Here is a 21,584-nt window from a genome sequence, read left to right as displayed (position 1 = left end):
CCCTGAGTAGCATGGCACAAAAAGCAGTCATGCTTAACTTGGAGGCAATGTGTAAAGTATTTATGGAACACACAAACAGTAATGAAGTGAAAACACAACACAAAAAAATCCCAGAAAAATAGGGTACATTTTAAGAAATAATTTAACGCTAAATGAAAAAAAAAATCAATCAATCGAACCAGAGTTATGAATTTTAAAGAATAAACTGCAATATAACTCCTAAAAGCATAAAGTGCCAATCCCATCAATTTGGTTGTGCTGAACTGGGTCAAAGTCAAACGTTCAAGCTGACCCCAATGAAGCATGGGTCCGATACAGTTCCAGATTAGTCCGGCTGATGGTTTACTGTCTCAAGTTTTGTGGTAAGAGTCGTGTTCCCTGTTGGAGATGGTTGCGAAGAGAAAGGAGAGGCCCTCCACACCCCTACTCACATAGCACTCCCCCACCCCCTTTACTCACATAGCGCCCCACACCCCCCCATACATGCACACAGACACCCACATGCACCACGCACACACCCATTCACCTACACTTCCAGACACGCATTCACTCACCCTCATCCATACACGCATTCACTCACACACATCCATCCATGCATTCAGTCACACATACTCACGCATTCACTCACATATACTCACATGCATCCATACACGCATTCTCTCACACATACTCACACGCATCCATACACACAGTCACTCACAAATACTCACACGCATTCACTCACACATACTCACCCTCATCCATACACGCATTCACTCACACGCATCCATCTATACATGCATTCACTCACACATACTCACACGCATCCATACACACATTCACTCACACATACTCACACGCATCCATACACACATTCACTCACACATACTCACACGCATCCACGCACACATACTCACACTCATCCACGCACACATACTCACACTCATCCATACACCCATTCACTCAAACATACACACATCCATACATGCATACACACAAACATCCAACACGCATACAGTTGGACTTTTTTGCTTATGCAGGGACATCCCCAATCTTTTTGCCTCCTGCCTCCTATTTTTTCTGACCTGTTGCTGTTGGCTTTTGAACTCTGATCCCTTCACCACTGCTAACCAGTGCTAAAGTGCATATGCTCTCTGTGTAAATTGTATGTAATTGGTTTATCCATGATTGGCATATTTGATTTACTAGTAAGTCCCTAGTAAGGTGCACTAGAGGTGCCAGGGCCTGTAAATCAAATGCTACTAGTGGGCCTGCAGCACTGGTTGTGCCACCCACATAAGTAGCTCTGTAATCACGTCTCAGACCTGCCATTGCAGTGTCTGTGTGTGCAGTTTTATCTGTCAATTCAACTTGGCAAGTGTACCCACTTGCCAGGACTAAACCTTTACTTTTCTTACATGTAAGGCACTCCTAAGGTAGGCCCTAGGTAGCCCCAGGGGCAGGGTGCAGTGTATGGGTAAGGTAGGACATATAGTAATGTGTTTTATATGTCCTGACAGTGAAATATTGCTAAATTCGTTTTTCACTGATGCAAGGCCTGTCCCTCTCATAGGTTAACATGGGGGCTACCCTTAAATCTGATTAAAGTGTAGATTCCCTTTGGGAGCTGATGGACATGTGGCGTTTGGGGTATCTGAGCTCACAATTAAAAAATACATCTTTTAGTAAAGTTGATTTTAAGATTGTGCGTTTGAAAATGCCACTTTTAGAAAGTGAGCATTTTCTTGCTTATACCATTTCTGTGACTCTGCGTGTTTGTGGATTCCCTGTCTGGGTCAGTTTGACAGTTGGGCTGGTTGCACCTCACAATAGACAGTGACACAAAGGGAGCTGGGGTGTAGTCTGCATTTTCTGATGAGCCATCTGTTCTAGGAGGGAGGGGAGGAGTGGTCACTTAACACCTGAAAGGGCTGTGTCTGTCCTCACACAATGCCGTCTCTGACCCCCTGGTGAGTGTCTGGGGCCTGGCCTGGGAAAGGCAGGATTTCACATTCAAAAGAGACTTTACTTTGAAGTAGGCCTGCTCCAAAGGAGAAATTGGGTATAAGAAGGGCACCCAAAACCACAGACTTTAGAACACTTCTGGAAATAAGAGGAACCTGTGCCTGGAGAAGAGCTGAGGAGAAGTGCTGCCCTGCCTGTGACTGTGCTTTGTGGAGCTATCCTGCAGTTGCTGCTTCTGCCAGAGTAAGGGGACAAAGACTGGACTTTGTGTGCCTTCCATCTTGTGAAGAAATCTCCAAGGGCTTGATTTAGAGCTTGCCTCCTATTGTTTGAAGTCTCAGGGCAGCAAAGACTTCTCTCTGCCAGCACCTGGAGTCTCTGGAGAGACTCCTGCTCTGATAAGTGGTGCCCTATCCAGTTCCTGGGCCCCTGGAAGGAAAGCTGGTGGAAATCCAAGAAAATCGTCTTTGGACGACTTCGGACCGACGCCGCTGCCGAATCCGGTGACGCTGCCTGCAACCGACTCCGTGATCTTCGCTGGAACGCGACGACCTTCGCAGGCCCGACGCCGCTGCAGCCCCGCTGAAGTCCCCAACTCCGTGGAAGTCGCCGCACCACGTCGTGACCGACGCCGCTCGATGTGCGCGGATTCAGCGTTTCGCACAGACGCCGCGATCCCCGACTTTGCGCATCGACTTGTTTTCACTCTTCACCAAAGGTACTGTATTTGGGGGTCTACGCGACTCCGTGTCCGGCGCCGCTGGTGTCGGCTTGTTGGGAACGACTCTGTCACGACACCGTGTTAACACCTCATCGAAGCATTTTGTGTTTCTAAGCGCTATTTTTTAGTTCAATCTTTAAAAAATCATAACTTGACTTGTGTATGTCGGATTTTTGTTGTTTTGGTCTTGTTTTGTTTAGATAAATATTTCCTATTTTACTAAACTGGTGTTGTGTCATTTTGGAGTGATTTCATTAAGTTACTGTGTGTGTTGGTACAAATACTTTATACCTAGCACTATGAAGTTAAGCCTACTGCTCTGCCAAGCTACCAAGGGGGTAAGCAGGGGTTAGCTGAGGGTGATTCTCATTTACCCTGACTCGAGTGAGGGTCCTTGCTTGAACAGGGGGTAAGCTGACCGTCAACCAAAGACCCCATTTCTAACACATACTCACACGCATACACGCACTTACTTCAGCATTCATACACACATTCACTCATGTTCATATAACCACGCACACACCACAACACTCAGTCGCATTCACACACGCAGACACATATTAATACACACACACAGATACCATACACTCACACACAGCACCCTCCTCCCTCCCGCCCCCTCCCCTGTCGGACGGCCGACTTACCGTGTCCGGCGAGGAGGTCGTTCAGCAGGGAACAGGAAGGGGCGCTGCCACTGCGGCAGCTCACCGCCAGCAGGACACTGCCAGGCCATCCTAATGGTCATAATACGGCTAGCAGATCCTACTTGCGGGGCAGTGCAGGTGGTAGCAACGCCAGAGCGCCACTGCCTGCCAGCATGGCTACGGCTAGATATCCGCCAAAAGTGTGGCGGAAATCCAGCTGTACCCCTTCTATGGCGGGCGGAAGACCACCAGCACTGGCGGACTTCTGGCATCCGTGGCTTTGGCGGTCTCATCCAGAGACCGCCAAAGTCATAATGAGGGCCATAATATTTTGACTTTGATTAGAACTTAAATGGTTCCTCTAGTTGTAAAATGTAATTGACCATCTAGTTCTATGGCACTTGGTATCCGCACACAATTTTGGCAAACAATACAGCTGAAACACACTGAGTTGAAGTAATTTGCCCGAGATTACACAGTGTTGTCAAGTGGAGTAGGTGGCTTCTTGATGCTCAGTTGGTAACCACGGCAGTCGATTGCAAGTACAATCTAGGATTATTCAGAGTAACATTATGTAATGTTGACTAAGTACTTTACAATAAATATGCAGGTCAAATTCATAGGAATCTTCCTCTGAAATGATGGTAAGAAGGAGTGCAAAAGCATTATTAGAATACTGATATAACCAGAATTCTGCAATAATCATAACTCTTTTATAATGAAAGCGCTGGCATTTTCTGAGCCCTACTGAGATCGAAAAGCGCGTCTCAACACTCTCAAAACAGGGCCCATGAACATACAGTTAATGCAATCATTAAGTCAGTTGACATAAATAGAGTGCTGGTATATTCAGAGTCTGGTATACTCAGAGACATGGTATAATCATGGACTTATTAGTATTCAAAACCTTACCATAATACGAGTATTCACATCAAAGTTCTGATGTAATAAGAACACTATCATAATTTGTCACCTCATTGCACGACACAACAGATGTCTTTAGAGGACAAGTAGATTTCTGAGGTATCTGGTCCCTTGGACATATAGATGTTTTATACAGTTCTCACCCCTGAAGTGCATAAGAATCACTAACGTCTGCACACTGTGAGAGAAGCCAAGACTGTGGTATTCCAAAAGCAGGACACAGACCCAAAGAATGTTACTCCTACTGTCGTCTTTCAGCGATTAGTGTTGACAGTAACATTTTGGGAGAGTACCAAGCAGGCATCTGTCCAATGTAATGGGTATATTGATCAGTGAAGACCAGACATGATTTATAGCAAAAAGAGACATATCAAGCAACATTGGCCGAGTAGTCCTCCTCCTAGGACATCTGAAAGCAAAATGAGACCAATACATGATAGCTACGTTGGTGGTGCACAAGGTATTCAATACAGTAGAATGAAAACACATGATGGAACTATCACACAAATTTAGGGTGGGATAGGCATTTATCCACTGGATCCTGCTCTGGGGTAATGGCAAGTATCCATGCAAACAATGAAATATTTGATCCTTTCCTGAAACAAAAAGGAGTGAGACAGGGTTGCCCCAATCATTCAGAATTTTTGCACTCATATTAGAACCAATGAGGAGATTATTATAAGTAGACATGCTAAGGAAGGTAGATTTACAAATGACAGCTGTTAGACATGGTCACCACACCACTTCTATTAGTGCCAATCCACAGTCGATGAACAGATGCTATGATGTTGGGATTCAGCCATCAGTGACCCCTCAGATTAGCAAGAGAAAAGTGATTTATTTTTTTGTGGTCAGGAAAAGCATTCTGATTTACATCACATTTATTCAAATGTGTAATAAATGTCCGTTCCAGTATAAACATTTGTCGACTCTGGACCACGACTTTAGGATACTTATATTGGAACGGACATTTATACCAGATGTCAACACTGTGGTGTAAATAAGAGTGACCACACATGAAGATGCTGAAGTATGTGTTAGAACTAGAGTTAGGACTCGTGTTGCATCAGTGTGTTTGAGGATGTGCTATAATATGCTAAAAACCTGGACATAACAGATCCGTTGTTGAGTGCAGCAGTATATAAACTGGGGGAATTCAGGTTTCAATTAATTATGACAAAATCAGTTTACAGTTGCTCAAATATACCAAACTAGACATTTATAAAGACCCACCACTTGCTGAATAACTGAACCCTTCAAACATTAGTCAAAATACTGAAGTGTATGCAAAGAATATAGTACACATGCTGTGTGAATTAGAGGAATCCATTACAAGATGGCTTACATGTCCTATGTCGCTACCTGGCCATGTACATCTGTCAAAGATCGTAATGTAGCAACAAGTACTGACAATCTAATAATCCCGGAGAGATGTTTAAAATAAACTGAACTTTCTATCACACAACTTACTACGTGGAGATTGATGTGCGTTGGTGGCGCTAAAAACCTTAAGATAACTTTGGGGAAAAGGAGGTACCGGATTTCTGGAGATGATATTATGCTTGATATTAGGCAACATAACTTACATAATATAGTGCCTTGGCTGGCACTCTCAGAAAGTTACTTGGTTTCCAGGGTGATCCAAAACGTAATTACCCCATTGACATAACAAACATTAACATTACTCTCCAGAGTAAAATTTGAAAAACTGCCCCAATCTGTGCACACATTAGGCACCAGTAGAAAAAGGCTACAAATAGAAAAGGTTATTAAAAAACATGTACATACCTTAGTTGAGTGTCTGGATCACTGTGTTGTCCTTGACTAAACCTCAATGCGTAAAGCATGCGACTTCCACACCAAGCCTGGTTGCTTTAGGACATTTATATAATGATGGTAGAATAATTGGATGGTCAGAATTCTAAACAAGATGACAAATTCGAAGTTTTCGTTTTCAAGTTACGCCAAAGTGACAGCTAACTTCAGAGAGATACAGTGGAAATCCTAACGGAGCCGGTAATGCATCCAATAAATCATAAGCTCCTAGAACTAGGGGAGGAAGGTAAAATAATCACAGATCTCTTAAGATCATGCTTGGTAAAATAACTCATCCATTCAGCAGCCATTATGAGAAACTTTAGAAGCAACATGTGGAAGCAACTACATGCCCAAAGTAGACAGATCACAAGAAATGCAGGGATCGAATGCATACATTATAAATGTATGCAGACAATATATTTAACTCCATAAGTAATGAGTAAAATGATTCCTGAAAGCAGCGATTGAGGCCTTCGATGTGAAACTGTAGAAAGAACCTATACATGTGGTGGTATTGTACTGAACTGAAAAGCTAGTAAACGACTTTGGTGGGAAACTGAAGAACTTCTGAAGCTAAAACTTGATAGCCACCCTAAGGCATGTCTACTAGGAGATATACCTATAACAAAGAAAGGTGCCGAAAAAATTAAACTCATTAAATCGGGCTGGCACTGGCTAAGATTATTGGATACATTTACGGGGCTCCACACTTGATTAGTGTACAAGAGTCTTGATTAAATGAAAATAAGGAAACAAGGAAGCACAACTTGACAAAGAAACACAAACTGAACTGAATATATGGGATACCCCCTGATAATTCTAATGCATCCATCTGATGACGAAAAACTGATTTGATTAATAATTATTATATAAAGATATAAATGTAGATGGCAATAACATGTATGCAAATTGTTTTGTTAATTGTCTCCTAAGTCGGGAGATCGCGATCTGGAATGGACCAAACACTAATGCTGAAAACCGCAATTAAGTTAATTTGGGAAGTCTACAGTGCCAAGTGGTATTTTAAAATCTTGGGTTACTGATGTTAATTTCGTATTGCATCAAACTCAATAAAACGATTGACACGAGAAGAAAGTATGAGTTGCAGGAGAGGTAGTAGCCATTCTCGAAAGGTTACAGTGACAACATGGTTTGTATTGAAACAAACAGCTTATACTGGTAAAAAGGTTTTCAAGATACACCAAACTGCTAAAGTGGTGGAAGTGTTCTTAAATGATTTGTGGGGAGCACATGAGGCCTTAAGGAATCAGATCCCCGTTTGTTGTAGTAGTGTGAATAATTTCAAACAGTTCTACGAACAATAATGGTGGTAGCATTTATTCCACATTTTGAGAAATGAAGAACGGTGGGGTTTTGTTATAGAGCTTTAATATCAGTTCTTTTTCTGTTTCTACTATTTTGTGATTATGATGGTCAGGTGTAATTCAAGCGTGAAAGGGGGATGTGGTGTGATGATCGTACATGTGTGGAATGTGGAGTGTTAGAGTTTACATAGCAAGTGTTGGAGCCTGAGTAGAATGACGATGTGAAGTCTTAGCTTGTGTGAGTGGTGCTGTTGAGAGTTGTCACATTGATATTATATTTACTTAAATAATAAATTACTGTACTCTCAGGCCGTGGGTGAGCGTAATCTTTTCCACATCCCTGCAGTTACACTTGGGACAAACATAACACAGAACTTAAACAAATACCTCCATCCCCATTGAGGTGGTTGCAGATCCTTATTATGTGTATGTTTCTCATTGATGCGTACTAGGGCGCTTTTTAGGATATAAAAGTATATAAATGCAGCAAACTCCATAAAGATTCTCGAGGAAAACCTTCTTCTTCAGGGGTGTGGAATTTAATCAAATTTCTACTTTACCATGGGATAGGTTGCTTCATAAATCTACCTGTCCTATAAAAAATCCATTTGTCCCTTTAGTGCCATGTAGTGCAGCAACAAATTATGGCAGCAATCTCATCAGGGGCGGTGCATCTGTTAGGTTATTGGGGCATTACCCCACTGATTATTTTTGCCCCAGGGCCCCCCAATAAATAAATTAACAAAGGTTTTTAATATTAAGTGCAGCAATAAGCAGCCAGGACAGGCAGTATTGTGAATGAGCACATAACTTGCAAGAAGTGTATGAGGCAGCGTATGGTCCTGAGGGGGTTGGGCCCTGGTTAATTTAGCAACAATGTTGCCAGTGTGGGAACACCACCAGGCTCAGGCTGAGAGGCAGCAACCAGTGTATACCCAGCGCAGCGTGCAAGCACTTAAGTACGCATGTTGGGTTGGACAGCAGCCTTCTCTGGCCAACCTGACTTGCGCACTAGGTCTCACATAACAGTGCACACTAAGTCAGCCGGGGTGATCCAAAGGCGCAGCCTCTGGTCTCAATAATGAGCGGCGAGGTCCCCTGCCCCAGCCAATCTTGGCGCTGCAGCAACAGCAGGAGCAGCGCCAGGATTGGCTTAGACTAGAGAGACTCAGTGACTAAGACGTGGCCGTGCTGCTAGGGGCCTGGAATTCTGCAACTGCAATCAACATGCATATGAGGAGAGGCAGCATGGGGGAAGAGGAGGCCGTCTCTCTCCCTGGGGCCATGGCCTTCCTTTTTCGTCATTGTTGTTGTGCAGCACCCCACGAGGAGGAGAGATAGGCCACAGAGAGCAGGCTTCAGAGTTGTTCAATTAAAAAAAAAACATTCAGAACTGAGCTTAGCTCGTTTCCTTCCACACACACTCACAGGTAAGTAAGATTATGCAGAAAATAGTTGGCTGGTGTAATAAAATAACGATTTGGCATCTGATGTAGCTGGATTTCTTAGAGCCAGCTGCAGAGAGACACAGCGTGCCGCTCGGCAAGGGGCGTTGCGGGCTTTGTTCTGCAACGTCCCCCCTCTGCAGTACTGTATAGTCATCTTACAGGTAAGTACCTGGGTGGAGCCATGTCTTTGGGACTTTGTAGCAACATGGAATATCGAAGTGTGCAAAGTCTATATTATGAGGCGGTGCCCTCTCACTGGTAATTTTCCCCTGTGCACAAGATGGCAAGGGTCAAAGTATTCCTCTGAAGGGGGACATTTCCATTTGTAAATACACCTGATCCACATGGCTGCTTTGGTATGAGGAGCTCCCACCCTTTTTGTACTTTGTATTTTCATGAAGTTATCCGTAGGTTGAGTTCTGGAGGTTTTTTACATCTGCTGTTTGACGAGGTGGTGTATGCGTCAGGTGATGACCAAGGAGTGAAATTGTAATAGCGGTTTATTTAAATTCCTGTCCCTAGGTCTGTTTCTGACTCCAGTAAGGGTCTTAGGGCGGTGGCAAATATTGAAGCCTACCACATGATTAATTTCTTTTCTACCAAGGAGCAGTTGGTGAGCCTCTGTGTTTTTTTTTTTTCCTCCCTTGCGTGTTATTCTTTTCCTTCTCTCTCTTCTTTTACCTTCTTTAGTCTCTTCTGTCTCCGGAATCCGTTCCGTAGTTAATAACATAGTTCTCTATGAATGTAAGATTGGGACTTTCTATGTTGGTAGAACACTACAAAAATAGATTTTTATATCACGGTGAGAGTTTTCTATTTATCTTTAGGTTTCACTTGGGATTCACGAGTTGGTGAGATTTGTAGCACAGATATTAAGGATTTATGTGACTAACCAGCATGATTTAAGAAACAGTCATCTATATAGGACTTAGATCAAGCATGTAGTTATTTTGGTTTGTATTTTGATATCTTATAGATATGACAAAAATAGGACCATACTTCCCCAGGTGCACTTTTTACCTCAAGTATGGATATGGTGCCCTGAAGAAGGTGTGTGACTTGTCTGTCACCTTACACCGAAATGCGTGTCTGCAGGTTTCCTGGCCGGGTATGATCTCTGGATGCCTCTCTTGTGGAATTTTTCAATATACATTGCACAAAGATTGACGGTTGGAGGACAATTCACATAAAGATGGAACCAATTCACTAAGGCTGATTTATAACAATACAATAAGATTAATGATGAACTTATTATGGCCCTCATTACGACCCTGGCGGGCGGCGGAGGCCACCCGCCAGGATTCCGCCCTCCATAATACCGCTCCGCGGTCAGAAGACCGCGGAGGGTATTATGAGTTTTTCCCTGGGCTGGCGGGCGGTCTCCAAAAGACCGCCCGCCAGCCCAGGGAAAAACTCCCTTCCCACGAGGATGCCGGCTCGTAATCGAGCCGGCGGAGTGGGAAGGTGCGACGGGTGCTACTGCACCCGTCGCGTATTTCACTGTCTGCAAGGCAGACAGTGAAATACATTTTGGAGTGTGAATGAGGAGAGCATGTGGATATGAATGATTTGGATAAGATGTATAAATATAGGTCTCTCACTTGAGATAAAGACATATAAGAATTTTGAATATTACTGATTTAGATCAAAATTAAACCGATAATGTTGACAGTCTACTTTATGTATAAGTTTATGCTTGACGTCTAGGTACTCATCATAAGGATTCCAGGCTTGGGACCTATTAGGAGGTGGGTTATTTTCTTTTCTTTGGTTAATAAAATAACGCCATGCAACGATGTTCATGTTCGATCAATCGATGTTCTGTTCATGTTTGTGCTGTTTATGACAACATTCTTATTGTAGTTGGGAGTTCATATTATAATTTATATTACAGTTGCTTACATGATGACTTGTTTTTTACTGCTCCTCAGAGGAAACTAGAGAAAGGAATGATGTCAGACCCGGATGAGTGGTGCCCTGAGTCTGACTCCGCGAGCTGTGGGAAATAAGTATATGACCGCAATGAGGAGGATAAATGTTACCAGGTGGCAAGCTATTGCTATGACATTCTTGCTCTATCAAACCATATTAATACACAATTTTAGTAGGAAATAGCCCTCAGAGAGTCAGTTTATTATTCACACATAAAATTAATAGGAGCTGCAAGTGATTGAGGTGTGAGTGGCATTTTGTGCTACTGCTACATTTATTAGGTGTTAACTGACTGTCTGAGGGCTGGTCCCTACCTGTTGAGGCCAGTTTGTTTCTGGTACGGGGCACCTGTACTTATTTTGGGACGCCTCCCGGCACTTATGTTTTTTGCCTCAAGCATTTACTGCGAGCAAAAGACACATATGGGAAAAATAGAGGAAGAAAAAAAGCAAAAAAGCATCACAGTGGGAGAGAGTAGAAAGCTGCAAGAGTGAGCTGAAGGGGCAGGGAGTGGCCTGAGATGAATTTAGGATTACGCTGCCTCGGTATTCCGAGCACGCACATTACTGCAGCTGCGTGTTTCCAAGGAGAGCATTGAGCCCCAGCACTTTTTTATTTTCAAATTAAGCACTGGCTCACATAACTACACTTTCACAATTGCCTTATTAACCTTATTGTATTCACAGATTTACTTAAAATAGCACCTTTTGTCCACTCTCTTTTCAAAATTTTCTTGGGAGAAGAATCCCCCTGAACTCCCCTTATAACAGCCGGGCTATGCTCGCTCCCAACAGGTCACTCATCATGAACCTTTACGCCCCACCACTTTCAAATGTCACTACCCACCACTGAATCTCATTATAGCTCTGATAACAGCCTCTCTGACTAGGCCAGGACTCATACTATAGCAGAGGTTGAATTCTAGCAATTCCCTTATTTTGCCACCTTTCTGCATCAATTTACTGGGGCTGGAGGTAACGGTAAGCAATAGTTCTGGGGCTGAAATGCCTTTTTGAGACTGCAAACCTGCTAGCATGTTTTATGGGTTTTCACCGAGTCTCCTCTAATCTTTTCCCATGCCGAGAAAGGTTGGAAATTCATGACAAGAAGTAAAACTTCTTCCAGGGTTGAAAAAAAAGTGTTTGGAGTGAAAGTGAACTTGTAAACACTCAACAGTTGTTTGCATGATATTTGATCGTGCTAAAATGCAGTTCACAAATATTTTCTAGGAGTACGAGGTCGTAGCCTACTTGGGTGAATTCTTGTGAATTAATGAAAGCTGTTTTTCTGATGGATACAACTACCTGTGGATTCCTCACCTTATGAATTCGATCCTTGCGCCAGCATCCAACGGAAAGGCTTCTTCCTAGCTGTCCACGTCGACAAAGACGTCATAATGGCACGGCTCCACGTGACTCTGTCTGACGTCAACGTATCAATAAGAGGTCCTCGTCGGCGTACTGACGTCAGTTTTCCTTTTTTCCGTGCCTTCGACGCCAACGGTTTTTCTTCCTGGCTCGTTGTTAACTGTAACGATTTTTGGTGGTTACAATGTCGCCTCTGAAAAAGTCCGGTTTTAAGCCGTGTAGAGAATGCGGGGGTCGGATGTCAGTGACCGACCCCCACTCGGACTGTATTTGGTGCCTTAGTTCGGAGCATGATGTGGAAGGTTGCTCTTCGTGTCAGATCATGAATCCAAAAGCTCTGAAGGAGCGTGAGGCGAAGCTCTTCTTGGCTAAAGCTAAGAAGAAGGGCCATAAAAAGGATTCCTCCCATGCTTCTCCCAAAAAGCATAAGAAGCGGCGTCATCATGACTCTCGGCGCCGTCATGACTCTCAGCGCCATTCGGAGCGGAGCTGATCGAGGTCGAGGTCTCGATCTTCACAACGCCAGAAGACATGGGAGATGAGTCCTACTGTCACGCCTCAGCAGGAGAGTCCGGAGTTGTCACCGGTGCCTTCAGTTTTTGAGGTCGCTCAACATAGCCCTCAGTTTTCGCCGGCATCGAGGGATCCTGATGTTCAGCAAAAATCTGCACAACAGTACCCGGCTTTCCCGGCTCCAGGGACAGATCCGGCTGCATTTTTTTATGGGATGTATGCCGTCTTTCAATCCATGGCCCCTGCTGGTGCACCCGCGGGTCCCACGGGCCATTGACGTTCAATTTGGGCTCGCCGGCGTCGTACAGGGCTGCTGCATTCATGCCCTTCTGCCCTACAGAGACTGGCGGTTCGGCGCCTAGGGTCTCCCCTGGCAGAAGTCCTCCACCTGTAACTGTGGATCCGCCTGCACGTCAACCGACTCCTTCTCCGCGCCATCCGGCGTCGTTGATGTCTCTGGCCAACCGACTCCGAGAAGGTCATCAGCCGATTCCGTGTTGGCGCCGGCATCGGCGCCGGATGAGCCTAGGAGCATTGCTGGTCCTGTTCGGGGTTCGAGATCGTCAGCGTCGATGGATTCTTTGTCGACGCCGGCCCTAGAAACACATCTTAGATCTCAGAGAAAGGCATTGAGACTTCTGGAGGAGGAGGAATATAGGCAGCTTGAGGAAGGCGAGATCGAGCCTTCAGATGAGTTCCAGGGTCTTGCCACTGCAAGTGGTTTGGATACTTCCCCGGAGTGGGACATTGCGTCTCCGGGGGAGTTTACTGAAGAGGCCGCTTCCTTCCATGCATTGGTGAGGAAGGCAGCTGAGTACCTGGATTTGCCTCTGTCTGTGGCAGAAGTAAAACCTAACCTGCTCACAGAGGTACTTCACCCCTCTTCATCCAGTGCTGACCCTTTGCTGCCTTTCAATGATGCTTTGACTGAGCCTATTTTGGACTTGTGGAAAAAGCCAGTGACAACTCCTGCTGTGAACAGGGCAGTGGCGAGGAGACATAGAAGTGCTCCAGGAGATCTGGTTTTTCTGTCACGGCACCCGACTCCGGAAAGCTTGGTAGTTCAGGCATCATGTTCTGCGAAGACTGCCCCTGGAACATTCCCTGGTGTCCAGACTGATAGGGAATCCAAGAGGATGGAACAGTCTTCAAAGAAGATCTTTTCATCTTGCAGCATGGCCCTTAAAGCTACTAGTTCTACCTGCGCGCTGGGCAGATACATCCACGCCCTTATGGACTCTGCTAAAGAAATGGCGAAGGATCTGCCACAGGAGATGCAGAAATCGTTTGGATCCCTTTTCTTGGATGCACAAGCTGCTGCACAGCAGATTATACAATCTGGCCTGGATACCTCGGATTCCATTGCCAGAGCCATGGGAACATCGGTGGCTACAAGGAGGCATGCCTGGCTAAGGTCCTCTGGATTTTCTTCAGACGTACAATCCACCTTAATGGACCTTCCATTTGATGGGGAAAAGCTGTTTGGGGACAAGGCAGACTCTGCCCTTGAACGGTTTAAGGGCTGTCGGGCTACAGCTAAGGCCCTGGGATTACAGACCTCTACTACAACGCCTTATAGACCCTTTCGCAGGTTTCGAGGGTTCATTTGAGGTTCTGCCTTTCGGAGGTCACAGTCTTACACCCAGCAACCTGCCAATCCGCCCTATCGTGCCTTTAGAGGGCGGGTAGGGGTAGGGCTAGAGGTCCAGCCCATCAGCTCTCTTCTTCTTCATCCTCCTCTGGTGGACAATAGCAGAAGCAGCCCTGGTTTTCCCCACTTTATCATCCATACTTCTCCTGTAGGGGGAAGATTGAGTCTTTTTCTGCAGAAATGGAGGTCAATTACAACAGACTCGTGGGTGCTAAGAATTGTGGAAAATGGCTATGCTCTCCCCTTTCAGGAGTTCCCTCCTCCCTCTCCCCCCGTCCCTCCTTTTGTTCAGAAGACCATCTTCTGTTGTTGCAACAGGAGGTTGTCACCATGTTGGCAAAGGGCGCTATAGAGTTGGTGCCGTTGCAGGAAAGGGGTCAGGGGTGTTAATCAAGATATTTCCTGATTCCCAAAGTGGACGGTCGGTTACGGCCGATCCTAGACTTGAGGATTTTGAATTTGTTCCTCAAGCAGGAAAAATTCAAAATGCTGACCCTAGCGCAGGTGCTATTGGCGTTGAACGAAGGAGACTGGATGGTGTCTGTCGACTTGCAGGACGCGTACTTTCATGTTCCGATAATCAAGTCGCACAGGAAGTATCTCCGTTTTGTGGTCGGAATGCAACACTACCAGTTTGCTGTCCCTCCTTTTGGACTTACTTCAGCACCTCGGGTTTTCACGAAGGTGATGTCAGTTGTTGCAGCACATCTCAGAAGGAGGGAAGTAGCAGTTTTTCCCCACCTGGACGATTGGTTGATCAAAGCCAAGTCTCCAGAGCTTGTGTTGTCTCATCTGCGAATGAGAACCCAGTTGTTGTTCGATCTGGGGTTTTTCTGTAAATGTGCCCAAATCTCACCTAGAGCCCTCTCAACGCCTCCTGTTCATAGGGGCAGTACTGGACACAACAATGTTTCGGGCCTACCCCCCGCCTCAGCGGGTTCGCAACATTCAGGCGCTGATTCTGTTGTTTCAAGTTGGAGCAGCAGTTCCAGTCCTCAAGGTCTTACGCCTGCTAGGTCTGTTTGCTTCTTGCATTCTGTTGGTCACTCATGCTCGCTGGCATATGAGGGCTCTTCAGTGGTGCCTCCACAGGCAGTGGTTCCAGCACAAAGGAGATCTCAGGGATTTAATAAAGATCTCAAAGGACGCTATAGCGGATCTTCTTTGGTGGGCAGAGGACGGCAACCTTTCCCAAGGAAAACCGTTTTCACTGCCTCCTCCAGTGGCCACAGTGATTTCGGATGCTTCCACTCTAGGGTGGGGAGCTCATCTGGGTCATTGGTCTCCAGTGGAACAGATGTTGCATATCAATCTGTTGGAATTGCGGGCAGTACGTTTGGCGCTCAAGGCCTTCCTCCCTTCCCTTCGCGGTCAGTCAGTTCAGGTCCTGACGGACAACACTACCGCGATGTGGTATATAAACAAGCAGGGAGGAGTAGGGTCGTACCTTCTCTGCAGAGAAGCCCTGCGACTCTGGTCCTAGGCTCAGGACCATCAGATTTGCTTAATAGCAAATCATTTGGCCGGGGTACTGAATGTACGAGCGGACGGTCTCAGTCGTCACTTCTCAATAGATCAAGAGTGGCGTCTCCATCCGGATCTAGTCCTCCACATCTTCGGGATGTGGGGTACTCCTCAGGTGGATTTATTCGCCACTCGAGAGAACGCGCATTGCCCGTTATTTTGCAGCCTTCAGTATCTGATGCAAGGGGCGTTGGGGGGCGTGTTTCAGATGTCCTGGAGCGGCCAGTTGCTTTACGTGTTTCCTCCCATACCCTTGATTCCTCGAGTTCTGAGGAAGATTCGTCAAGACCGGGCCCGAGTCATCTTGGTGGCTCCGGACTGGCCGAGAAGAGTATGGTATACAGACCTGCTTCAACTCTCTCAGTGCCCTCCGCTCCGTCTCCCTCTCAGGGCAGACCTCCTCTCACAATCGCAGGGGCAGGTTTTACACCCCCACCTCCAGAGCCTGCACCTTCATGCCTGGAGATTGAACGGGGCAACCTGAGTTCGTTTTCTCTCCGTCCGGATGTGGTGGATGTTATTCTCTCGTCCAGGCGCCACTCCACTAAATCTATTTATGCCAGTAGGTGGGCAAAATTTGTGCTTTGGTGTGGAGACAACCAAAAAGATCCCTTAAAAGCCCCCCTTTCAGATATTCTTTTGTTTGCTCTTAGTTTGGCAAAGAAAGGCTGTGCGATAGCTACAGTTAAGGGATATTTGGCAGCTCTGTCGGCGTTTCTTTGCCTTCCGGACCAGCCATCTTTATTTAAGTCTCCAATTGTAAATAAGTTTCTTAAGGGTTTGGTGAATAGGTTTCCTCCTACTCCCTTTCACATGCCTCAGTGGGACTTAAATCTTGTATTGACGTTCTTGATGGGTTCGCCTTTTGAGCCCATGCATTCATGTCAATTGAGATATTTAGTCTTGAAGACTGTTTTCTTAATCGCAATCACATCTGCCAGGAGAATTGGAGAGCTTCAAGCACTTTCCGTTAAGCCTCCTTTTACCATGTTTTCCCTGATAAAGTGGTACTAAAAACCAGGGCTGCTTTTCTGCCGAAAGTTGTCACCCCTTTTCATATAGGGCAGTCTATCACCCTACCTGCTTTTTACCCTCCTCCCCACCCTTCTAAAGATGAAGAGAGGCTCCATAGGTTGGACCCTAAGAGGGCCCTGAGTTTCTACCTGGAGAGGACTAAGGACTTTCACCTAGATGATCAACTATTCGTTGGGTATGTTGGACAGCGAAAGGGCAGAGCGGTCCAGAAATGAACACTCTCCAGGTGGGTCATCTTGTGTATTAAGATTTGTTACTCTCTGGTGAAAAAAGTCCCTCCTGAAGGTATCAGGGCCCATTCTACTATGGCTAAGTCTGCATCCTCGGCCCTAGCGAGAGGAGTTCCATTAACAGATATATGTAAAGCGGCAACTTGGGCGTCCCTCCATACCTTCGTAAAACATTATTGTTTAGACTCTGAGGTGAGGAGGGACGGTCATTTTGCTCGTTCGGTATTGCAAGAATTCTTGGTGTAATCAGGCGGGCACCCACCACCGAGTGCGGTACTGCTTGGGACTCTATTCATAAGGTGAGGAATCCACAGGTAGTTGTATCCATCAGAAGAACAAGTTACTTACCCTCGGTAACGCTTTTTCCGGTGGATACACTAACTACCTGTGGATTCCTCACGGTCCCTCCCGCCTCCCCGTTGCCTGCCTGGTTACACACTTATCTTGCAGTATTTTGAATAATGTTGCTTTATATATATATATATATATATATATATATATATATATATATTTTTTTTTTTTTTTTTTTTTGTATATTCATGTATTTAAGGTAATAACGTAAATATATGGATTCAGTAGACAAGATTTTTGTGTTTGTATATATTTATATATATATATTTTCATGGTTGGATTTCACCTGTTTGCCTCAAAGGCACGAAAAAAATGAGGTTAAACTGACGTCAGTACGCCGACGAGGACCTCTTATTGGCACGTTGACGTCAGATGGAGTCACGTGGAGCTGTGCCATTATGACGTCCTCGTCGACGTGGACAGCTAGGAAGAAGACTTTCCGTCGGATCCTGGCGCAAGGATCTAATTCATAAGGTGAGGAATCCACAGGTAGTTAGTGTATCCACCAGAAAAAGGGTTACCGAAGGTAAGTAACTTGTTCATCTGCACTAGTGCACTATTGTGACTTTCTTTAAGAAATGGATCCCTAATTATGTCTGGATTCAACCAACACCCTTTTTTATTTTTATTAAAATTCTGGTAGTCTGTTGGCTGGCTTCTCTGTGAGTGACTGTTTTCTGCTTTTTCACAAGGAGCATGTCAGTATACAAAGTAGTTTTGTTCGGCGCCTGGTACTACTGTGACAATGTGAGCCTTTTGAGACCAAGAAATATTTTTCCTTTTTCCAATGTTTGTTATAATGGTGAGACACAAGAGCTCCTACATCAATAAAGTTTTTCAAAAATTATGTCAAAACAGGTAATGCATTGACAAAACCAAGAGTCTGACCCCCAGTGTCAGACCTATTGGCTTTGCCAATGCTCGTTTACTTTTACGTTTCCTATAATCTTGTTGAAACTGTTTACACTGATTTTCCAATACAAATATTTTTGGAAATATTAGCATGCATCAACACATTTTAATGATTAATGCTACAAAGAAATGGTACCTAAAATTTCACAGTAGTTTAGCAATTTTTTTTTTTTCCTAGTTGCAGTTTTTATGAACATTTTTTTAAAGCAAATCATCAATTATGCTTTCAAGCTTCTGCAGATATTTGCATCTAATCAGAGAGCATTCTGGGAGCATTATGCTTAGCCTAATATTGTTAAACTTTGGAAACGTGTATACACATTTTTATACTGAACCACTGACAGTAGTGCAGTCTGAGCTTAAATTCCTCTAGGCCGCTCAACCTAATAATAAAGTCTTTGCATTAATGAACCATAAATAAAAGTTAGAACTGCATTAACAAATGGGCACAAATGTTAGATATCTTAACTGCAGACAGTGTCCTTCCCTGAGCCATAATGTGGTAGTGCAGTGGTTCCCAACCTTTTGACTCCTGAGGACCCCCACTGAGACATTACTGAAAGTCGGGGACCCCCAAGCAACTTGTACGATTTAAATTTCAAACATTAAAACAGTATTGCAAAAAATACACAAATAAGTGCACACCAAACAAACACTCAAATTACGAACGATATAATTATTTTATATTGAAAAAGTATGCAAAATTAAAACATTTTAATGGGGAGGTTGGCACTGCATCTTGGCGACTAACTGCTCAGTGTTTCGTTTTATTTAGAAAAACTGAATCCTCAGGTCAGATTCAACATTTCCCAAGCGATTCCTGTTTTTATCTTTAGGTATATAGATCTGAGAAAGTTTTTTCACATAAATATGTGGTGGGGAAAAGAAGTAAAACCATAGGGGCCTCTCATCTCTCCATAGCCTCTCTTTCACATGTAATTCATTTGTTTTATAGCACCTCTCATTCCACTGTAGGGAGTCAGAGCACTTTACAGGGGAAAACAAGATGTAGGATTCACGTCATCCACACTGGCAGGCATTTTCTAAGAGTGCTTGGTCTGGGGAAGCACAAACTCAGGATTCAGAACACAGCACAGTGGTTAGCGTTGACTTTAATAATAAGAATGTATTTCTATGCAATCAAACCTTTTTTTATCAGCGCAAGAAAAATGAAAGTCTAGGGACAAAAATAACTTTCTAATTTGTGCCTTGCAGTTTGCATGCAGTTCCTTAATGGCAATTCATAGCTCACTGTGCTACATTATGATTGTAACTTATGTACTGCACAGTAAGAAAAGAAACAAAAGCAGTCACTCACTGTGCTATGCACATAAATACTGTTCTTTGCCTGATACAGGTTATTTGCAGCAGGCATATTAACCATCTGTGCTACCTTTGAGTCAAAACTGCCACTAGACAAAACTCAGGTCTGTCTTCAGCAAGGACATTAATCACTAGAGTAATCTCGACACTTTTGAAAGCTGGAGAAAGTTTGCACTGCTTTAAAAACTGTTCAAGGGAAGCAATCAATATTACAAAAAATGCAAGTGTTTGTCAGAGGAGAATTGCCTTCCTCCCGGCCCAGGTCTGCGGACCCCCTTGGAATGTGTCACAGACCCCTGGGGGTCCGCGGACCACAGGTTGGGAACCACTGTGGTAGTGTAAACAGACAGCCAAATGGTTTGTGGTACAGGGGGTTGGGCCTGCTTGTCCCAAATAAATATGAAAACTTGTTGTCCTTGATCCCAAGCAATATGTCCTGGGCATTGAGCTATAGGAATTCAACACCCCTGAATGGTTGTTGCAAGAAAGCTGAAACTTTCATAGAAGTTACAATTTTGCATTACAGTGAATCGACGAAGTCCGTCAAAGCCACATGTAAGTAGCTAAGATACAACAATTTAAACGCTCTTGAGTGGCCAAGTACCAGCCACGACCTAAAACCAGTCAAGATGTGCTGCATGCATTGAAGGTTGTTATTCTTCAAAGTTCCCCAAGTAAGTTGACAGAGATTAAGAATTTTAGGAAGGACAGCCAAATATTGCCAAATCCATGAACATCAGAAGTCCCCTTGCAGTAATGTCACTATGAAATTACCAACATTGTGGCGATTGGTTGTTCAGGGATGCGGAAATACCTTGTTATTTCAAGTTGCACCCCATGGAATTTCCCCTTCACTTGGAAGAACATTCTAGCTATACGAAGTTGGTACTAACCTACTCCCAAGAGACTCACAGCTGTATTCTCTGCTAGAGATGCTAACATCAACTATTAACAATGTGGTTGACATTTATCTGTTTATGATAGGTTAGTGTTGTATTAGTAACATAACGTATTTTACAATCAAAACTTTTTAACCTTAAAAGTGTGCAGTTCATTGTGAAAATAAGTAGGACGAATCCACATTTAAATGCCCACAATTTAAATCGAATTCACCAAAGTGTGTAAACTAGTGTATGAGGATGTTCTACTCTTCTACAAGTAATTGAATGCCTGGCCCCTCCTGAACTGTTGAGTCCTGCCAGTGAAATTCATATATAATTAACAGTGATGTTTATTGCTATGGCTCATTTTAAAGGCACTTAATGTAAATGTATTGATTTGGAGGGATCAAAGGCAGTTGATGCTGCCAGAATTCAAAGATTTCTACTTGTGGCATGCATGGGACACACAAATGCCGCTAACAAGCATAAAAATTGATGCACCTTACACCTGGCCTCAGTGAGCACAAAATGCTGTAGAGCCAATGAATACCTCTTCATTGAGCTCTAGTGCAGTGGAAAAGTTGTAAAACTCACAAAAACTTTGATCCTTCAGAATTATGAACCAGACCGCTTAATACTTGCAGTTTAATATGAGATTGAAAAAAAAACACATTTTTGTGTAAGTTAACTTTTTTAAGTTTTTAATAGATTTTTCTATTGTTTTTTACTTAGCCTCAAACACCGCAGCAGAACTTCTCATGAATGCAGCGAGGTAAGTGAAGAAGGAAGCACAGTATTTGTCCTATATCCGTGTTGACACAGAAATGTCCCTTCCAAGGCAAATGGACTTGTTCCCCTGCCCTGAGGGCGCAACTGCATAAATCTGGTTTCCTACATTTTTGACCCTAGCATTGTGCTGATTTAGATTATGCGTAAAGAGCTAGGCCTGCACCTGGACTTGTCCTGTGACCTGGCCAGAGGCACCAAGCGAGCCTTCATTTGTTGAGAGTGAATAAGGTCCCTGTCATGGGTTTGGCCTAG

General features: G+C 44.3%; 1 protein-coding gene across 1 annotated transcript in view; it reads left to right on the top strand.

Annotated features, from left to right (window-relative positions):
• ZFAND1 (zinc finger AN1-type containing 1) overlaps nucleotides 1–21,584 on the top strand; it is a 164,597-nt gene that overhangs the window by 57,457 nt on the left and 85,556 nt on the right. The window contains exon 3 of the mRNA XM_069220416.1: nucleotides 21,276–21,315. Within this exon, the coding sequence (XP_069076517.1) occupies nucleotides 21,276–21,315 (40 nt within the window). The remainder of the gene's footprint in view (nucleotides 1–21,275; nucleotides 21,316–21,584) is intronic.

Source organism: Pleurodeles waltl, chromosome 2_2 (assembly GCF_031143425.1).
Source record: "Pleurodeles waltl isolate 20211129_DDA chromosome 2_2, aPleWal1.hap1.20221129, whole genome shotgun sequence".
Classification (NCBI taxonomy): domain Eukaryota; kingdom Metazoa; phylum Chordata; class Amphibia; order Caudata; family Salamandridae; genus Pleurodeles; species Pleurodeles waltl.
The sequence above is the reverse complement of the archived record's forward strand: the minus strand, read 5'-3'. Positions and strand labels throughout refer to the sequence as shown.